We start from the raw sequence: 21,473 nt of genomic DNA, 5'->3' as shown, positions 1-21,473 counted from the left end.
TTAAAATGGCGTGTCGACACCTGTTCCCCATGCACTTAACCCTGTCCCCTGTAAAAGGCCATTAATTAATTAATGGCTTTTTTATGCTTCCTCCATGTAAATAGGCGTCACTTTTTAGAAAATAATTATTATAAAAGGTGGCATCGGGATTTTAGCAATGATTAAATGAGACACTATTCATTATTTCAGAATTGCAACATTTTATCGTCGTGGAATATTTTAAAGGAAAATGTCAGTGAAACTTTTATAAAATTAAACAAAAATGAACATTCTACTGATGATCAAGTAGAAAATGATAAAGATTCGATTTCATCCTCTTACTGCAAAGCTTGCAAAAATTGTCCTATTTGTTGTTATAATATATTATTCGGATATAACGTGTTAAATGGTGCTTATTTTACACTTGGTCAAGCATACAAATATTTACTATCTATGTCTGTAACACAAGTGTCCTGTGAACGGAGCTTTTCTAAGTTAAAATTCATTAAGATCAAGTATCTCGCAAGAAAATCTGGAAGCTTTCGTGTTAATGTCAACGGAGAAGGATATTTTAAATGAAATAGATTCTGATGATGTCATTAATATTATTGCTCGACAAAGCAAACTTCTAAATAAAAAATTAATGTTCTAGACTTGTGCTTATTGCAATTTTTGTCAATGTTGTATTTTGAATATACTGTATTTAAATATAAATAGAAAAAAGTCATTTTTTATTTATTCATGGGCTGGGCCGGTAATGATTTTTTCCACACAAAAATTTTAAGGCCAGTCCACCCGTTTGGGACGTTAATAAAACTGCTTGAAGTAACTTCAATTAAATGAAACTTTTGTAGAACCTACCATTTTGCAGATGATGTATGACATTTACTTCCAAAGAGCCATTCTACTGTTTTTTCATAAATTAATAATTTAAAGAATTCTTTATGACCGTAAAGGTTGGTTGATTTATTTCATTTTAATTTTTTGGATGAGGAACATTATATCCCCTGGAGTTGGTCTGTTAGCATGGATGAGGGACTAATGCCCTTTAAACTACTGAATAAATAATAAGAGTAAATAGTTGAAATATGTTAACTTAAGGGCAACAACATATTCTCGTTTTTGTAGACAAAATATTCTTCCATAACACCTGAAAAATCCAGATCTTCAGTTATCATGAATACCATACAATAAGCATGAATTACATAGTCATTAAGAAATGTTTAGCTGAAATAATTTATAAGAAATATTTATATAGTTATTAATTATTTATTAAGACATAAGGAATTTTAATCATACATATTTATTGATACTAACATACAGGATAAAAAAATGTAATCATGAACTTACTAAATTTTTAAGTTAAATTTTTTAATTTTATACAATAATATGTACAATAAAATTGGAATACAACAAATAAAATACTTTTAATTTTTCCTTATGATATTACCATATTTGTATTGAAAAATTCATGGGAATCAAATACTCTGGCAATTGAAATAGCATTTTTTTTAAAGGAAATCACCAATCACTTGCATAAAAACTGCATTCTATCATTTCTAATCATTCAAAATGTAGCAGTACGAGCAGACATCTTGGTCCTTTTCTTGCTTGAATGCTTTATCTCAAAAGTGAAATTAGCATCATCTTGAATGAGAAATAGCTATAACAGAAAACAGTTTGTTTAATTTTGACCAGGATTTCTTTAACCGATTTCCTTTGTCATCACAGTTACTAATCATAAGCTATTTAAAACAATTTTTCAATTTTTTTTTTTAAATTCAAAACTATCTTATCACAGACATGATACATAATATAAATAGATTATGACAGAAAATGCAATGATTTAAATTTTTCAAATAATGCATATTACAAACTATACAACTTTACAAAATGTATGCATTACTTTCATCTCTCCAGCAGTTAAAAGGTTTGCATCATACTAAAACTGCAAGTTTAAAAACTTGAAATTACATATTTAACAAAATTTTAAATTGTTATCTTAATATTTTTATACTCTCAATGCTTAATAATCATGTGCATGAAATATCAAATTCCATCATCATCAATGATTATCCACTACAAAATGAAATATTAATACTGATAAAAAATGGCAAAATTTGATAAACATTTTCTTTAAATTACTTAGAGAGACTAGCACAAATATGTGCATAAAAAATACATCTAACTTATAAAATTAGACATATATTTTTAAGTACATAATTCAATTGAATTCTACATAATTATTCAACTTATAAAGTTATACAGACTAAGTATATCTCAATGTTTTATCAATCAAAAACAGACAAGTAATACATTCAAATGACAAGCAATTCAAATATATCTAAATTTACAATTGAAAATAAAACTAAACAATTTCTTACTTTATATTAAAAAAAATACTAATTACATATTTAAAAATATTGTTTTATGAATTATAAAACGTGCTAAATGCAAATATATTCAAATGTCATTGCATCAAGTACAACAATTATTATTAATGCTATGATATAATTACTTTACAACCATTTCACACATTATACATTTACTTCCAATTATTATATCCAAATTTTCCTTAAATGATTGCTTTGTCAAATTAATCAGGTTTCATACTTTCTGACATCTTTGTACATTGTGCGGTGCTTCATTAAACTCTTCAAGCTCTTCTCCAGGATCTGATTCTGAAGCTAACTGGAAATACTGCTCGCTTCTTGTAGGCCACAATAAGTGCGTCATAATTGCAAATGCAAGAAAATCTACACTTGAGGTTATACCTAGAAAATATTTAAAAATTAAAATAGTTATTTAAAGATACTTGATAAAAATTACATTATAGTAAAATGTAAAATAAAATGATAATATTTAATTTAATTAAAACAAATTTAGAGTAATATAAAATTAAATTAATTGTTAAAAATCCTAAATTTCAAAATATTGTTCAAATAGAATTTAAGTGTTGAGGTTAGACTACAGCAAATTATAAATAAAATTATAAATGTTAAATTTATAATAAAAATTAAAAAAGTGGACATTATAAAAAAAAACTACATAATAAAATTAATTTGCTTCATTAAAATAAAATCAGTATAAGTTATTATATTATTAGTATCTATAAAATTAAATCAATCATATTTGTAAAAAATCTAGCAACAAGTTGGTTGTGTAACTTTCTCAGCTGTTATGAGATTTTATTTTAAAAGCTTTATATATTTTTAATTATTTTAAAATTGCAAAGAACTTAAATTTCAGGGTATAGATGAGTTTTATAAGGATCTGTAAACATTAACAAGTAAAATCTTCATTAAGCCCAATCCCACGTGAGATATGACACAAGACCACCCTCTATCTTCTCTCCCCCTCAAACTTTCATCACCAAAATTTAATAGCATTAATGTCCCTTATACACAAACTATCATGCCAAATTTTGTTTCTTAATCTTCACCCCATTCTGAGATATTAAATGAAATAGACACCAATACACACACACACATGGAATTTTTTTTCCATGTTTTATAAGTTTTTGGGATTCGGGAGGTCTCAAAAAAACATGGAGATTTGCAAAAAACTCAGTGGGTCAAATTTGACGATTCCATTACTTTCCCTTCTTATATATACATAACAGCCGGGAAAGTAAAAACTAGATAACATTTGTAGCATATTTTTCTGAAAGTTATCTCTAATTAAAATCAATATAAATCTTATTAGAAACATACCAAAACATAAAAGTAAACTGTAATTAAATTATTCTCAAATATTTTACCTAGTAAAAGTTTCTGTCTCCAAAGAGCAGATATCTGAAGGGCAATCAAGGCAACAACAGGCAAATATATAAACCATACCAAAATTCCTGCTCCAAAATGTACATAAAATCGCAGTTTAGCTCTATCATTTTCATCCAGCATAGTAGATCGTAATTCATATAAAAACCAAATCATTATAATAAGCCTGACAATGAGTGTGATCCATCCAGGAAATGTTTGATATTCATCTATATCATCTATTACATCAACTTCAGTCTGCACAGAAAAATATCCATAATTTAATGTACATTTATATTAATAAATAACTTGATAAAATTAAAAATGTAATAATTACAATAAAACTTCCTAAACTATTCAAATATTTAAAATTCAAAAGTTATTGTTTTTATTGCATATATTTAAGATGATAATATATTTGATTAATTTATTTTTACAACTTTTAAGATAAAGCCACAAAGTGGCCTGAATTATTTGGGGGAATACACAGTCTAAAATAAATAAGAATCAAAGTACAATACAAATGCTTTAAAAAAATGTAATATACAAAGCAATAAAAACTATACAATCAATTTTATAAAATAATGCAGCAAATAATATAATAAAGTAAATAAATAATAAAATATCAAGCATAAATATTTCTTTTATACAAAAAGGCTTTACAGAACAATTTAAATTTGATAATGTCCAAGTCACCTTGATTGGGAGGATGACTGAAATTACTATATTGCATATGAAGACAAGAAGTGTTTCTAATAGTTCTAGACAGCACACAGAGAAAGACAATATCCATTAGCAGAATTCCATTGAAATACAGTAAAATCACGATTTAATGGACTAATTTGGGCAATGGGGTGTCCATTAAAGGCAAAAGTTAAGTATAATAAAGTAGGTTTTCCAAATGCACATGTTAAAACATTGACAAATTAGTTAGTTTATTTGTTTTTACTTGTGTAGATACATTTTTGTAATTAAAATTATGTATGTGTGAGAATTGGGATTTATTAAGTTAATTATTATACGAAATTATATTATTTCTCTAAATATTACTCACAAGAAAAGAAGTTACATTCATCGTTTTTGGAGAAAAAGGAAATCAACTTCCTTTCCCACACAGTCTTATCTATATTTCGGATGGCCATATGTCTGTTTACCCTCTCTGCACTCGTTACACATCCTGTGTCTCTCTTGGACACTATTGGCTAGAGAATGAAGTAAAAAGGAGATTTTTCCACCATTCGGAGCAGTTCATCCTAATTGATATTGCCACATAGATGCAGGTAGTCCTCGATATTTTGTAGATGCCATAGGAGGCAGTCCACAACAAAAGGAATTTGCCACATGAATTACAGCGGTTCACCTAGAGAAGTAATTGCCACATAACTCCAGGCAGTCCATTGCCATAAAACAGTCTCCGTCACAATATTATAACTCTTCTTATTATGAGCACACAAAGAGCCCCACATTCATCCTCCATCTCCCATATTCCTCCGATGAAAGAGAAGACGACGTCACGACGTAGTATATCTTTGATGTATTTGTAAGCTCTCTCTCTCTCGAGAAATAGGTAGAATTTAGTTATTCTTGTAATTAAGGTGGTAGTTATCATCCTCTCGATGTTGTCGTACATTTTTATTTGTTAGTTTTATTAAACCTTGTTACATTAATTCAATATGGTTTTGTCTCTGAGTTCAGCCTCATTGCTTACCTAGTTATCTTCCCCACTTGTTTAAAAAGCCCTCCTACTTAATTTTATTCACAAATATTAGATTGCAAGTTAAACCGCAGAAGAATAGTTTGACTGGTGTCAGTCCTGACAAAGATCGGGATTTTAAGATCTTTGAACTCCACTCATAACAGGCCCTCCTAGACAATAGTGAGTAGAACCCAACATTCTAATGACTAGAGGGATCGAATATCTTGATACCTTTGCCCATCATCTCACATATGTATGAAAAGTTTAATTTTACAGAAAAGTTTTCTACATGTATTATTATCTATGAAATCACTAATTCTGTGACTGTAATAAACAAGTATATGATCTAAATCAAAATAAACAAATGTTTCTTTGAACATACATCTTAATTGTATTTAACTAAACAAATAAATAATGGTCTTAAAAAATATACAAAATTTAAATTTGACAAAAACAAAGATTTCCTATTTATTTGTCTTCAGATGATATAGCAAGACACTCATTGTGGCATGAAGTAAAGAGCTGTGACTCCTGGATTTGAAAAGAGTATCACCTGTTAATTTTTACACGTAACAAACAGACCGGAAATTTTGTCTGTTAAATTCAAAGTCCGTTAATTCAAGGTCAATTAAATCAAAGTTTTACTGTATTTATAAAATAGAAACCTATCAAATTTCATTAGATGATTTTAAAAAAACTAGGTTACCTCAATCTCACTCTTGCAACCTTAGCAGAATCAGATGATGAAAGATATGAGAATTTATCAAATAAGTAAAACTTTTCAGTGTTAACAACGTTTTTATGTTTAGAATAAAACCACAGTTGTCCAGAATCGAACGCAATCAATTACAAAGTTAACAAAAAGAAAAATTACATAAAACACTTCAAGATGAAATAAATTGGTAATGTTTCTGCATAATGTCTTGTCTAAGGAGTTTCAATTACATTCTTTTTATTATTGCGATATTATTACAAATACGAAAAAAAAAAAACATTCTTTTTAATTAGAAATCTACATAGTGTGAATATTAACAAGACTGCTCTAGTGAGGCTTTATCTCAGCTTGTAAGGAACTGAGTCCCAGCATTATTTTCATTTTATTATTATATTTTGTTTGGGGCTTATGTTTAGTTAGGACGAAGGTTCCCCACCACTCTCTTAGTAACCAAAAAAGAAGATAATAAACCAACTCACGAAAGAACGAGCGCCGTAAGAAAAATCACGCGCACTTGCGCTGCCCAGCGGAAATGAACAGTCCGCAGAAAAAAATGGAGGGGGGAATCCCCACACTCACTAGAAAAGAAATACTTACTAAACTATCATAAAACATCCCAGAAAATTGTGCTAAACGCTTTGTAAATGGTTTATAAGATTTTGTTGGAGAATTGAAGCTGCCAGAAAGAAATTTGATGTTAGAAAATTAAGTATGTAAATAAGGGGAATAACCTAGCTGAATTGTGACGTCACCTCACAGCATAAAACCAGCTGCTAACCGAAGACGAACGAAGTGATTCCTGATCGAGGTGTACTACTGAGTGAAAAATTCGAGGCAAAGTCCAGATTGAGAATTAGGCGATCCAAGGTGTTTAAAGAGGAATTCAATTTGACGATAGCAAAAGGATTGAGAAAACAGGTTCCTAGTATAGTGAGGTGACAGATAGATGTTTAGTTCATAAGAGATTTTGTTCATAGTTCTTAAGTATTTGATTTGTCAAATTTTCAAAGGGGAATTAAGATTAAGTTAAGCTAAGTAGCTGAGTTTTATTGTCAGGTTGACTTGTTGATTTTCGTTAATAAATTTTGTTTTGGATTATAGACATTTGTACATAGTTAAATTCGATTTACTAATTAAATATATTTGAAACTTTTTCTTTGACTTGATATTTGTCGTTATCTTACTAATTTTTTTGGTGCACGTGTAAAAGCCCAGGCCTGGCAAACTAATCTCGAATCCACGTAAAGTACCCGTTAGGTGAACGGAAGTTTTACTGGCTGCAGTTAGTGTCGGTTTCCTGAGATACTAAAAATAAGGTACTAATAATAATAGTTAGAGGGATAGTGTGAATGACAGAGCTAGTCTAGACATGTCTAGCTTGTGAGGTTGACCCAATCACAACACTAAGGAATTTGTATTGATCAGATAATTGTAAATTTTGTAACTTGTGTGAACAAAGTGTTCAAATACAGAAAAAGTTGTTTAGAACTTTCCTGGAAAAATGAGTCAGTCCCTGGATGATCATCATCCAGTGACAGTTCAAGAATCCAATCAAAATGAAAGGTGAATTGACTCCAACAAACACTTGTGTTAGTATCCAAGGGAGGATCTGACAAGGAGAGAGCCAGATGTTTGGGTCTCCAATTTGAATGAAATTTAGTGAGTAAGTAGCCCTAAACACAAAACTCCTTGTCCAAATAGGACCCACTTCTCAAGTGTTTCCAAAAAACAGGCCTCTGAAAATTGAGTGTTTAGCTCATAAGTCTTGGAAATTCCCATTCTCCTTGTAACAGCAATAGCTGATTGGATGAGATGCTAGGCACTGAATCTACATGATATAAGTTTGAACCTGTGCAACCTCAAGCCTCGTGTGCATTGAGTTTGTCAGTTCTCTTCAGAAAAAATTGACTGGTGTCAGAAATCCTGACATTTTACATTGATCATAATCTAATCATGGTATAGTGAAGGGCCCCCAACACACTATTTGTTTACTCAAATAGATTTTCATGCTCTATGTACAATAGCCACTGGTCAAAAGAAATGGCAAGCAAAAATAAAGGTTATAAATGAATAGGAAGAAAACATTTTTATTCATACAACAATATGAAATGTTTCCAAAATTATAGAATATATCTTTATGCCAATCCTGTAGGTAGCCCTGATCTTAAGTACAATGTACTAAAGACATTATACTTTTGAACATGTCTAAGAATGTAGAGAAAGAGGCAAAGAAAAGCCAAAGATTTAAAACAAATCAAAGTTTTAAAAAGTGCCAGGAAGTGAAATAACTGTAAATGATAATTTAAACTGATAAGTAAATGCTCACCCAAAAAAGTGATGTATCATCTTCAATTAATTCTTTTAATAACTTTATACAAATTCAATTTTCTTCTCTATCCTTTTACTAACCCAAATACTTCTTCATTTTTTTCTTTTGATTCATTAATACTATATAGTAGCAGCTACAGCAACTAGACACCTTGATTGGGCCTAGATGCTGTAATTATAATCATTTACAATTACAAACATCTTAATAATGCCTATATTGTAAATGATTACAAATGTACTAGTATTTTTTTATATCAATGTTATGATAACACAGCATTAAGTGAAGACTTACTGTATAAATATTTTTATACATGAAAGATAAAACAAATTCAAGTCAAATGCTGCTTGTTGTTTTGAGACTGTGATAACAAAAGAGGATAATCATTAATTAGGGACAAAGCTGCATTTTAACAAATGTGAATAAAAGGGATAAAATTGGCAAGTTGACTGCATACTTTAAAGAATACAGCAGGAATTTTGTCTTTGCTTAAATACTTCTGAATATATGTTCAATGATAAACTAGTGATGATGATAGGAGTTAGAGGAAAAAGTAGGAGATAGCACAATGAAAAAAAGCTATTTTTGAACTGTTTAATATTATAATTTTCTTAATAGTATTTATATTTAGTTTATCAAGTTTAGGACATGACAAAAAATGTTCTTATTTAACTGTACAATGTCCTAAACTTGATAAACTAAACTAAATATAAATACTACATATACATATATTGTTAAATTCTACAAAATCTTATAAAAACTTTATATTGAAATGGGTTTCATTTTATTTTACTAAAAGTACTTTATCTATTTTCACAATTTGGTCTAAAATTATAAGTGATCTATTTATGCATACAAAATAAAAAATTATAACACCCAATTCATTTAAATTATCTTTAATTATACTTTTACATATATGTAAAATGAAACACGAAATTTAAAATTTCTTACCATATTCCACACATATAGTAGAACTCCAATGCATGTATATAACAGCCATATGAAAAACAAAACAGGCTTCCAAGTAAGTTCAGTACGAGTAATAGCCCATCCTTTTGCCAACAGAAGCAATAAAAGCATGAATAAACTCTATAAATAAAATTACTTTTTTTAATGTAAATAATTAAATAATTTATTATTAAATACATTAAATTCTATTTAAAAAAATAGATATATTTAAAAAAAAATCGCATTTTAAAATAAATTTTGAAACTGAAAATAATAATAATAATAAATAAATACTAAAAACTAAATAAATACTAAAAACTAAATAAATACTAAAAACTACAGAAAACACACACTCAAAGATACAACACTCACAAATGACACATGCAGAAAATGTCACATCATGCCAGAAACTATACAACACATCACCTCTGGTTGCAAGCTCTTGGCACAGAGATTATTTACACAGACATAATCAAGTAGCAAATATAATACACCAAGAGCTTGCAAAGAAAACACAAATTAGTAGACATCCACGAGCCATACTACAAATACATTCCACAGAAGTATTGGAAAACAACACGCACAAAATGTACTACGACAGAGCCATAATCACAGATAAAACAATTTACCACAACAGACCAGACATCACACTCATTGACAAACACAATAAAATCACGTACATTATAGACATATCCATTCCAAACACTCACAATATACAAAACGCATGCACTGAAAAAATTAGCAAGTACACAGAACTCGCACAGGAAATAGGGCATCTGTGGAGGATGGATAGGGTGCTTATTGTATCTCTTGTTCTCTCCTCTACTGGTGTCATACCACACACACTACACAAAAGCCTGGGCACATTACAATTGAATAGAAACACATACATCACACTACAGAAGGCCACTATATTGAATACATGTCATATTGTGAGAAAATTCCTGAATACAGACACACACACTGATACACTTCTTTAATTTCTGTTTTGGTTACTATGCTTTGACTTTGGTCCAGCATAGTACACAGCCACCAGTGTTAACCGAGTATATCTCACTTAACCCATAATAATAATAATAATAATATAGAGAGGGTGATAATAGTTTATAACCAATTTTGAACAGTAATAATATTTTTATTAATATATTTATTACAAATTTGAGTATTGTGTTTTATTGGCTTCTTTTATGTATATTTTAATTATAATATTGTATTGTTGAAGTATATATGTAACCCAGCCTAGGAAGACTATTAAAAGAGCCAAAGTGCATTCCAGGACATTAAGTGTTAATTAAAGAAATTGGAAAGGTGTGTGACAAGTATGATAATTATAACAACAATAAGACCAGCAAGCACATGGTTATTTACTATTATTTAATAGATTAACAAAATAAAAGATTATATTGGACCAAGTCTGTGAATGAATATTTTTTTTTAAATGAAAATACATAAAATAAACCAAAAGACAGATTGTATCACAAAAGGGAACAACAAGCAAAACTTCTTTACTTCCAGACTAGAAGACTAGAATTCCAGACTAGAAGGCTTTTTCTGACAATGATTACTAAAAAGACTCAAGAACTCCTAGACAAAGAAAACCCAATAACTTACCTATTAGTTTACCTAGCTCACAATTATTTTACATTAATTGTTAATAGTTACCCATAATATAGCCCAAATAGTCCAACATTTAATGATTTAACTATTATAAAATAATCAGGCTTGGGCAAAATGCATAAGAAATAAATGAGCAGCACAATATAAGTAATGGAAGAATATATTTAAAAATAACAATGACACAAAAAGATGCCATTTTCATACCATAGACATCAAATTTCATTTCTTGATGTCATCCAGGACAACCAGATAGTGTGTCAATCCAGGCTAGTGTTTTTGTAGTTTAGGCAATTTAATTATTTAATATTTGTTTGAAGAGAAAAAAATTACTTAAGCCTGAGATGACAAATACAATGGAGGAAGTTTGCAAGAGTTTTTTTTTATAACATTTCCTTTGTAAAACGAAAACAACACCTTTCACAAATTTCCAGCTACAAATTTAATAGTATAAAAACGTTTTCAACTGATTTGATCAGCCTTCTTCAGTTAATCAACCAAAAAATAAAAAGAGACAATGACACAAAAAGACTATCATCATACCCAGAAACTCCATAGATCCTGACCAATTTAAGTTAGCGGCTTTGTGGGCATGGGTGAAACGAGCATACACACATTGTGCAAATATTTGTGACACACACAAAGAATTGGAGTATGTAAGAAGCGTAGCAACACAGTATTGTTACCGGAGGAAGGACATAGACCAACTAATTACGAGCATGCAGAAACGTAAACGACAACTGCACAGAAATGAACAGCAGAAAATGGTGGTGATGGACTATATTCCATTTATTAACAGGATTGTTAAGAAGGTGACCAAGGATAGGAACCTACGTGTAGTTTATAGACGCAACCTGACGGTTTACCGTCTATTAAGGAATGATAAGAGAAAAGAGAAGCCAAATGAACTAACGGGAGTGTACTCGATGCCAATTAGAGACCAACGTTTTAACGCCGATCTGGTGTACATTGGAGCCACCTTACGTAATTTGAAACAGAGAATAAAAAAACATAAGCAATCTGTTAATAGGACTGTTGACAGCACAGTCCTAGCAGCATTTGCTAGACAGCAAGAGATCACAGTACACTGAAATAGTGCTGCCATCATAAAAGCCACTAGATCTAAACAGGCTATTAGACATATGGAGAAATTAGAGATATATAGAGCACAATTAACGTCTCAATGCATCAACCACAGAGACGTGGATGGGCTGTCGTCTGCCTGGAAATCGTTTATTGGATAGCGTAAGAATTGGATAATGTATATTTGGTCAAGAACCTGCAATTTTATTACCATTTATCGTTGTATCATTATTAGATCGTCTGCGCAACCGCAAAAATCTTTCCGTTCTCTTGCTTTCGTGAATTTGAATTATTAGTTTCATTCTTTTTATTTTTTGTTTGATTAACTGAAAAAGGCTGATCAAATCAGTTGAAAACATTTTTATATGATTGGACTGTTGACAGCACAGTCCTAGCTGCTGGAAATTTGTGAAAGATGTTGTTTTCGTTTTATTTTACCAATTCCAGTAAGTTCTATATTTTATTTCCTTTGTAAGCAACATCTGGTAAAACCTAATCATTAAAGGAAACTTTGCAAAAATTGGGGATTGGACTAACTCCCTGCACAAGTTCACTAAATTTAGGCATAAGGGTGGAAAGGGATGAGACCAAAATAAAAGAAAAGATGAGAGAAGGATACAGTAGAGGGAGAGATGGAAAGAAAATTTGTCTGTTCATTCATCATGATAGATATGACCCTTGACTATAGTGCTCTGCCACCTCTGACCTTCTCAGTTTACCAACTGTCTGCTGATTCCTCAATTGCTCTACCTAGAAGAACTCAATCACACCATTGACAAGTTAAATCTATACAAGTCAGACCTATTTAATTACACTTCCAAGAAAGGATACGTCCCAAACAGATTCCACAAACTCCTCCATCTAAACCTAAAAACATAACTTCCAAGACACACTTGGAGATTGAAGTGATATTGCAGATATTTATTGTCATGTGCAATATGTGTAAGCTCTCTCTCTCTCTCTCTCTCTCACTGATAAGTCTAATTCAACCTTAAGTACCTATTAGTTTATGACTGTATGTATACAATAAGATTTAGTGAAATAAATGTTTGTTGTTTAATTGTTAACCAGTCTAGAGTGCATTACTTCCAGGTTCTCTGTCCCTTACCCATAAGTTCCCTCATATGCAGTCACGCACACATTTACCAAAAGATTCTTGTAAGCCAGAAGTCACAGATGTGTCAGACCTGACCTGAGGGGGTGCAGTTTAACCTGTCACCATAGATGTCTACTATTACAGACAACCCATTACTCCAAGCATCAGATGAAAACTTCTATCACACAATACAACATGTCTAAGGGAATGTTCTGTGAAGTGTCCCACATGCAATCCTTAAGGTCAGCAAGTGAGGTCATGTGGTGAACACCTGATTTTTCAGATACATTACAAGAAGTCCAAAGTGGTCAAATCCAGCAACTCTGTCAGCCAATGAGTATCCTCAAATAAACAGCATAGTTCTCAAGAAGCCAGGAGATATCTTTAATTAGACACAATTTATTTTCTGTCCAAACAAGAACTAAGAATTGAGTCTAAGTGCTAGCAAGTCTATAATATTGTTTTGGGGAACCACTTACTATGATCACTTGCAGCTGCTGCTGGCATAAAAAAAAATTTTTTAAATTGCATGTGCTCATGCTACTGACTTTGTATCTTGAAAATGAAATCTTGGACATTGATTTTTATAACGTTTTTAATTTCCTCACCTCATATTATGTAAAATAACAAAATTTAATCAAAACAGACCAATCAAATTTTGAGAATGAACTTAATTCTATAAGCCACTAAAGCACTGCCTCAATAAATGAAGAGGTTAACATTTTCATAATGTTAATCATTCATCATCAGATTGTGGTCCAACCTGATGACAGAATGACAAACAATTACTTAGAAATAAAAAGTAATTAATGTTAATTTTAAATATTTAAGATAAATAAGATATATACGAGGGTCATTCTAAAAGTAAAGAACATTTGTCTCTCTAGATATTTTTATTTAAGATAATGAAACAAAACTTGTTTTACAACACACATGATACCTTAGCTATTTTTTTGCATAGTCTCCATACAAATTTAAACATTTGTCATAGTGTATCACCAGCTTTTCTATGCCTTCTGCACACTCAGTTACTGCCAAGTTCTTGAACCAGTCATTAACGGCCTCTTTCAGTTTGTTGTCACTTCCATAGTGATTCCCAATCAAAAAGTCTTCAATTTGGAAAAAAAATGGTAATCACTCCGAGTGCTGGCTATAAGGAAAATGTTCAAAAACTTCACACTTAAACTGCATAAGCAAGTTCTTCGTCAACACAGCAGCAATAACGCACATCTGCATGTTGCTGGACTTCGAGCCAGGACTTGGCTCGGAGTGATTACCATCTTTTTTCCAAATTGAAGACTTTTTGATTGGGAATCACTATGGAAGTGACAACAAACAGAAAGAGGCCGTTAATGACTGGTTCAAAAACTTGGCAGTAACTGAGTGTGCAGAAGGCATAGAAAAGCTGGTGATAAGCTATGATAAGCTGTTTAAATTTGCATGGAGACTACGCAGAAAAATAGCTAAGGTATCATGTGTGTTGTAAAATAAGTTTTGTTTCATTATCTTAAATAAAAATATCTAGAGACACAAATATTCTTTACTTTTAGAATGACCCTTGTGTATATGTATGTATGTATATATATATATATATATATCTTATTTATCTGATAAACTTTATCAGTAAAAATTTAAGATACTAAATATCATATTTTCTCAATTCTAAGATGCACTTTTTTTAAAATCATTTTTACTTGTCCAAAATAAAGGCGTGTCTTAGAATCAATAGTGTCTTACATTAGAAGTCATTGTGAACAGCAATGCTAAGCTTCTTCATTTTTAAATAACAAAATAGAACAGACAAACTTATTTAAACCAATGTTATAATTTAGACCATCATCTTATTCTATTTTTTTTTCTCCCCCTTGTTAATAAGCTTTCTTCAGCTTATTAATAAAACCTGAAAAATTCTGAGCAAAAAATGTTTAAGGGCCAGTTGCACAAGTTTTAATCTCAAAGTTAAACGCACTTTAATCTACAGAATTCTTTGAACACAGTACAGATGTAAATCTTTGGGATAAACTGCCAGCTAAGTTCACAACTAATTTTGGACAACTAAAATTTATTCTTTAGATTAGTGAAGAAACAAGACAACTGATCATCTCTGATTTAACGTTGATAAATTTATAAACTTTATTTATACTATTTATCCTAATACAGGCAGAATATTTTTAAGAAAATCAGATCTTATAATGTGTAACTGTAAATTTGAAGAATTGATTTTGATTTAAAAATCTACAATTCTGTTACTTGTCAGAGTTAAGTGAACTTTATTTTATATAACATAATAATCACTTCTTGTTATAAAATACACATATTAAAATATTTTAGACAACATTTACCAAATCTATACTCCAACCCATTCCATGTTTTCAGTTTCTCATTTTCCACTCATCCATTTTGTTTACTGTTACTCTTGATAATGTGATGCACAGTAAAAATTTTTTAGCTAACTGGCCAATAGCTATCTGCCAAGCCAAAGTAACTCATAGAAATAAGCATGGCTTACTCATTAAATTAATATATATATATAAATGGTTTGCTGTATATGTAGATAATATGACAAATTTAGCCTCTGTAATCCAAACTATTCTTGGCAGACCAATCTCACAGCAATCTTATTGGCAAATTGATTTTATTTTGTAAAGACTACATCATATGCATTTCGGGCTGGTCTAATATTTTCCAGTCCCTCTTCAGTGCTAAAACAATAACAAAGAAAGTAAAATGTTTAACTAAAACACAACATAGATGTAGCTATACATCTATGTCGTGTTTTAGTTAAACATTTTACTTTCTTTGTTATTGTTTTAGCACTGAAGAGGGACTGGAAAATATTAGACCAGCCCGAAATGCATATGATGTAGTCTTTACAAAATAAAATCAATTTGCCAATAAGATTGCTGTGAGATTGGTCTGCCAAGAATAATTTGGATTACAGAGGCTAAATTCATCATATTATCATTAAATTAAATTTATTCCACAAATAGTATTTCCACAAATGGTAACTCATGCAACCAATCCTAAATAAATTAGAAATTTTTAGTTTATAAACCAAAACAAACAGTTAGTTCTGAAGCTCAACCCTTTTATAAGAATTCAATAGATTTTTGAAATATAAAATAAAAATTATCAAATCTTAAAACTGGTATAAAATAAGAAAATTATTATAAATACATTATTACTACGTTGGGTGTACTGGGTTATACTCGGCTGACAGCAGTTGCTGTGTACTATGCTAGACCACAGTCAAGGCATAGTAACCAAAACAAGACAAAAATTAAATAAGTGTATCAGTGTGTGTGTCTGTATTCAGGAATTTCCTAACAATATGATGTATATTCAATATAGTGGCCTTCTGTAGTGTGATGTATGTGTTTCTATTCAATTCTAATGTGCCCAGGCTTTTGCATAGTGTGTGTGGTATGACACCTATAGAAGAGAGAACAACAGGTATCCATCCTCCACAGATGCCTTATTTCCTGAGCGAGTTCAGTATACTTGATTTTTTCAGTGCATGCGTTTTGTATATTGTGAGTGTTTGGAATGGATATGTCTATAATGTATGTGATTTTATTGTGTTTGTCAATGAGTGTGATGTCTGCTCTGTTGTGGTAAATTGTTTTATCTGTGATTATGGCTCTGTCATAGTACATTTTGTGCGTGTTGTTTTCCAATACTTCTGTGGAATGTATTTGTAGTATGGTTCGTGGATGTCTAATAATTTGTGTTTGTTTGCAAGCTCTTGGTGTATTATATTTGCTACTTGATTATGTCTATGTAAATAATCTGTCTGTGCCAAGAGCTTGCAACTAGAAGTAATGTAACTATACAACATAGTTTCTGGCATAATTTGATATTTTCTGCATGTCATTTGTGAGTATTGTATCTTTGAGTATGTTTTCTGTAGTTTTTAGTATTTATGACCTGATCCTGTGTGGAAATCATGAACCCTTCCATCTCCCCAAAGAAACATCTCCGAGCTAACCAGCTGTTTGATACAGTTTTGTCAACAAAATCCTGGGCTAAGTTGTAGGGACGTCTGTCATGGAATGCCTTTTGAGCCCATGATTGCTTAATGGTGTCTATGCTTTTTATATGTTGTGTCACGTCCATATGATGCAAGTGTAATTTTAATGGTGTGTTATTTGAGTCTGCTAGAGTTACTACTTTATGTAACTGTGAGGTTTCTTATTTTTTATAGCAAAACTCTTGCAGTGTCTGCATTTGTTTGTATGTGAAAGTTTACTATGTCAATCAGGCCACATCCGCCATCTCTATGTGGAAGGGTTAATCTTTCTACAATGAATTTAGGATGTTGTTTATGCTTAGTAAGTGTTGTTATTGTTTTCCTTTGGAGTTGCTCAAGATCTCTGTGAATCCAATGTATAATCCAAAAGAATATGTGAGTACTGGGACGACATATGTGTAAAGATAATTACCTGGTTAAGGGTTCTGTGGAGATAATTACCATGGTAATTATCTCCACAGAAGATGGGTGTGGTCACTCTTAGCTTCATTTCTCCCCATAGACCTTACTGGCATGGGTGTCCCTACCAGGAGCTTGTGCTCCAGCTGGCATTGCTCTATGGATCAGTAAAATTACTGAGCTCTCCTACCATAATCAGGTGATGACGATGGGAAAGTTATTATTATTATTCATTATACACGAGAATAAGAATAATGAGTTCTTATGAAAATTAACCTATTCTTAATAATATAAAAACAAAAGAAAAACAGACTGCTTGTTAAGGATAAGGAGTCCAAAAATAATATTTTATTAGGATATCCTATGAATCTGGGCACTAAGTTTTTGGGCTCTATGGCAAACTTATCACGCAGTATTAATGTCGTCAGAGTAATCACACCAGAAGTGGATAGACACGGGTTTATTATGACAATGGTATGACTGGCTGTCTGTCTCTCTTTAGCCATATTTGTTACAATTTGATAGGTTTACGGACATTTAAAAGGTACATTCTATTTTGTTGCTAATGTGTGGATGACTTCATTTTTGGGATTTTTCACAGACATTATATTATGTTTTCTGCACAAATAGCAACCAGAGATTATAATTGTTGCTTAATGAAATTAATTGTGAAGTAAAGAAAGTTTTTGCAGTCAGTCAACTTGTACAAACAAAATTTAAGAATTTTTCTTAATTTTGTAAGTGATGTTTTCTACTACAGAAATGATGCTACAATAAGGTGATATCCAGTTTTGTTAATATAAGTATTAAGTATTCATTCAATTAAGTATTCATATTTTAACATAAGGACAAAAAGTAAATCACCAATCTAGCATGTCCTACGTTTGTCTTTCCTAACAAACAGTTTGTTTCATTTTGTTTAAATATGGTACTAAGTTTCATTTCTGAATATAAAAAAAAATTTTAAACTATTTACTTGAGTTAATAGATGCAATACATCACCAACAACAGCCAAACCTTCTACTCCAATGCCATCTACAGCAAATTTAACTTTATGTATAAAATTACAAGATACAGATAGTAGTTGTAGTACAACAGAGATAGTAAATAAACGTGTAATATGATGATGCTGATGCAAGGCTGCATACAACTGAAGTGGAACCAAAACCAAATACACAGAAAAGAAACCTAAATATAGTTCAACTGTGCCCTATAATAAAAATATTAAGATTATGCTTTCATTTATAATAAATTAATACATTTAACAATTTTTATTTTCAAATACATAAAAATATCTTTAATGTAAGTAAAACTTACTTGTTGATCAAATGAAAACTGAAATTCAAAAGGATATTGAGAACCGTATGGATTTCCATTGACTAACCAAAGATCATAATTTATATTAATATTTTCATTTGTGGAATCTTTCCAAGTACAGTTGCGACCTTCTCCTTCACGATAACAAGAAACCAATGTAACATACCAGAATCTATTGAAAATAAATATAGATCTTCTTAAACATAACATATACAAAATAAAAATTACCAGTTTAAACATGTACAAATATATTCAAATTTTAACTTTGTTGTTCCTTTACCTGTTTTTTTAGTGTATTTAATTATTTGCATTACACTTTTCTAAAACTTAAATAAATCTACTTTTAACTTGATTAAATAAATAACTTAAATTTAAGGATAAAATTATTTATTACAATTATATGATAAGTCTATCTCTAATATTATGTGGCTAAATGCCATTATTGTACTGTATAGTTATATTTTATTTTATATTAGAATATATATTTTCCTTCCTTCTTCCTAGTACTATTATCTTCCCTTCCTGGTATTTTCTTCCAACCGGTGCTTAACGGCGCAACAGCAGGTGGTCTCTTGAGGACAATGGGACGGTATGCGGTCCTCAGGTTAGAACGGGGACGAAGTGGTCATTCTTTGGCTAGGATTGGAGAAGGAAAGAGGCGCCAAGGGTAGATCTCCACCACGTTTTTGGGACCACGTGGAGACGACAAAGAGACAAAGGAAAGGAGGAAAATTAGGACCGAAAAGAAAAAAAAGGAAGTTCAAGTGTATTTTTGTCCCCGTCTGTCAAGGAATTTTCGTTCTAGTGGTGAAATTCACATTGTTCGTGATCGAGAAGAGATCCACCAAACATCGTATATATCGCACCGAAATAATGCCGTAATATTTGGGTACCGCTTTCTTTTTCATTCTATCCTCTACTTTATTCTTCTACATTTTTTCCATTATCCTAAATTAGTTATAATTAGTTATAAGTTTAGTTATAAGATATATATATATATATATACTTGTCAGGGAGAGATTAATTTTTGTTTTGCTGGCATCCTACCAAAGTTCCTGTATCTTGTCACGCGAATTAAAGATTCTGTTTTTGAAAATCCCAGTTTCTTTGTACTCGGTATTTGCATAACTCACAATTACAAAATAAGAGGATTATATCTATACTTTCAAAAATTCTCAATCATCTTTACTATAATATCTGTTCAGAAAACTTTTCAAATAATAAAGCTTCATTTTATACATAAATTTAAAAATAAATTTTTTTCCATCAAAATTATGCACTATCTCTCTTAATGGTCATTCAGACATGTAATTGATGGTTTGTAACCACTTACTACTAAATGGTTCAGTGCAGTAAAAAAGTGTCCAGGTTAGTACAGTTGAGTATGGAATATGGTTCAAGATGGACAAACAAAGCATTTGTTTAGCACTGAATACAATGGACAATACAAGGGGAGGGCTACAGGGATTTAAAATCTCCCCATTGATACAAAAAAAAAAAAATTAAGATTTGTTCAATTTCAAAACATTGTTTTTAAAACTTTTATGTCAGAAAATATGGTTTATCAGATCATCTGCCATACGATTGTCATGCATATGTTAATAAAAAGGTATTTATTAATTATTCGAGTATTTTCAATTTTTGAATTAGATCCCTTTGGGTACTTCTGGATCATCTACTGACTGAATAATGCTATAGGAAATATTGAAATAATGAGCTCAACTAAAAGCAATTGTATCTGGTTAGTGACAATGAGAGAGCTGCTATTCAATTGGGAAAAACACAAGTGAAGAGGTTTACTGACCTACTTGACTAAATTTCACTGTTTACACAGTGCGGCAATTAAATTCCGAGACTGAAGCTATATCTCAGCAACCAGTAGCGACATCTGTTTAAATTTTATGTCATATGAAGTTTGGACATATATGAACATAACCTAAAACTTTTATTTAAATCGGTTGACATTTATCATTGTTTTTGATATTTTGTTTATCAGTTTATTTTGTTACATGTCGGAAAACAATAATGGAACAACGTGCTGTTATTAAATTTCACGCTAAACTTGGCACAAGTGCCACAGAAACGTTCAAAATGATGCAAAAAGTGTATGGAAGTGAGTGTTTATCACGGTCAAAGACTTTTGAGTGGCACAAGCGATTTTTGGAAGGCAGACAATCACTGGAGGACGACAAACGTGTGGGAAGGCCAATAACAATTCGAACAGCAGATTCGATTCAAAAAGTGCAAGAATTTGTATCCAACGATCGCAATGCGACACTGAGAATGATGGAACAGGCATTAAACATTAACAAAGAGACAATACGACAAATTCTTAAAGAAGATTTGGGCAAAACAAAAGTCTGTGCTAAATTTGTTCCGCACACACTAACCCAAGAGCAAAAATTGATGAGACTAGAACATTCCAGAGAGATTGTACGAGCAGCAAATAACAGCTCAACCTTCCTCAAATCAATTGTTACTGGTGACGAGACCTGGTGTTTTCAATATGACC

At 31.0% G+C, this 21,473-nt stretch overlaps 1 protein-coding gene across 1 annotated transcript in view; it reads right to left on the bottom strand.

Moving 5' to 3' along the window:
• Positions 1–2,375: 2,375 nt before the first annotated feature.
• Positions 2,376–21,473, bottom strand: part of LOC136969505 (transmembrane protein 145) — a 29,200-nt gene continuing 10,102 nt past the window's right edge. Inside the window, exons 2-6 of the mRNA XM_067263678.1 lie at positions 18,962–19,133; positions 18,621–18,854; positions 9,426–9,563; positions 3,740–3,995; positions 2,376–2,753 (exon numbers count right to left, since the gene is read on the bottom strand). Coding sequence (XP_067119779.1) covers positions 2,587–2,753; positions 3,740–3,995; positions 9,426–9,563; positions 18,621–18,854; positions 18,962–19,133 — 967 coding nt within the window. The 3' untranslated portion in view covers positions 2,376–2,586. The remainder of the gene's footprint in view (positions 2,754–3,739; positions 3,996–9,425; positions 9,564–18,620; positions 18,855–18,961; positions 19,134–21,473) is intronic.

This window comes from Centruroides vittatus, unplaced genomic scaffold (assembly GCF_030686945.1).
Source record: "Centruroides vittatus isolate TY-2023 unplaced genomic scaffold, ASM3068694v2 contig_18, whole genome shotgun sequence".
Classification (NCBI taxonomy): domain Eukaryota; kingdom Metazoa; phylum Arthropoda; class Arachnida; order Scorpiones; family Buthidae; genus Centruroides; species Centruroides vittatus.
This window is presented reverse-complemented; position numbering and strand designations above follow the sequence as displayed.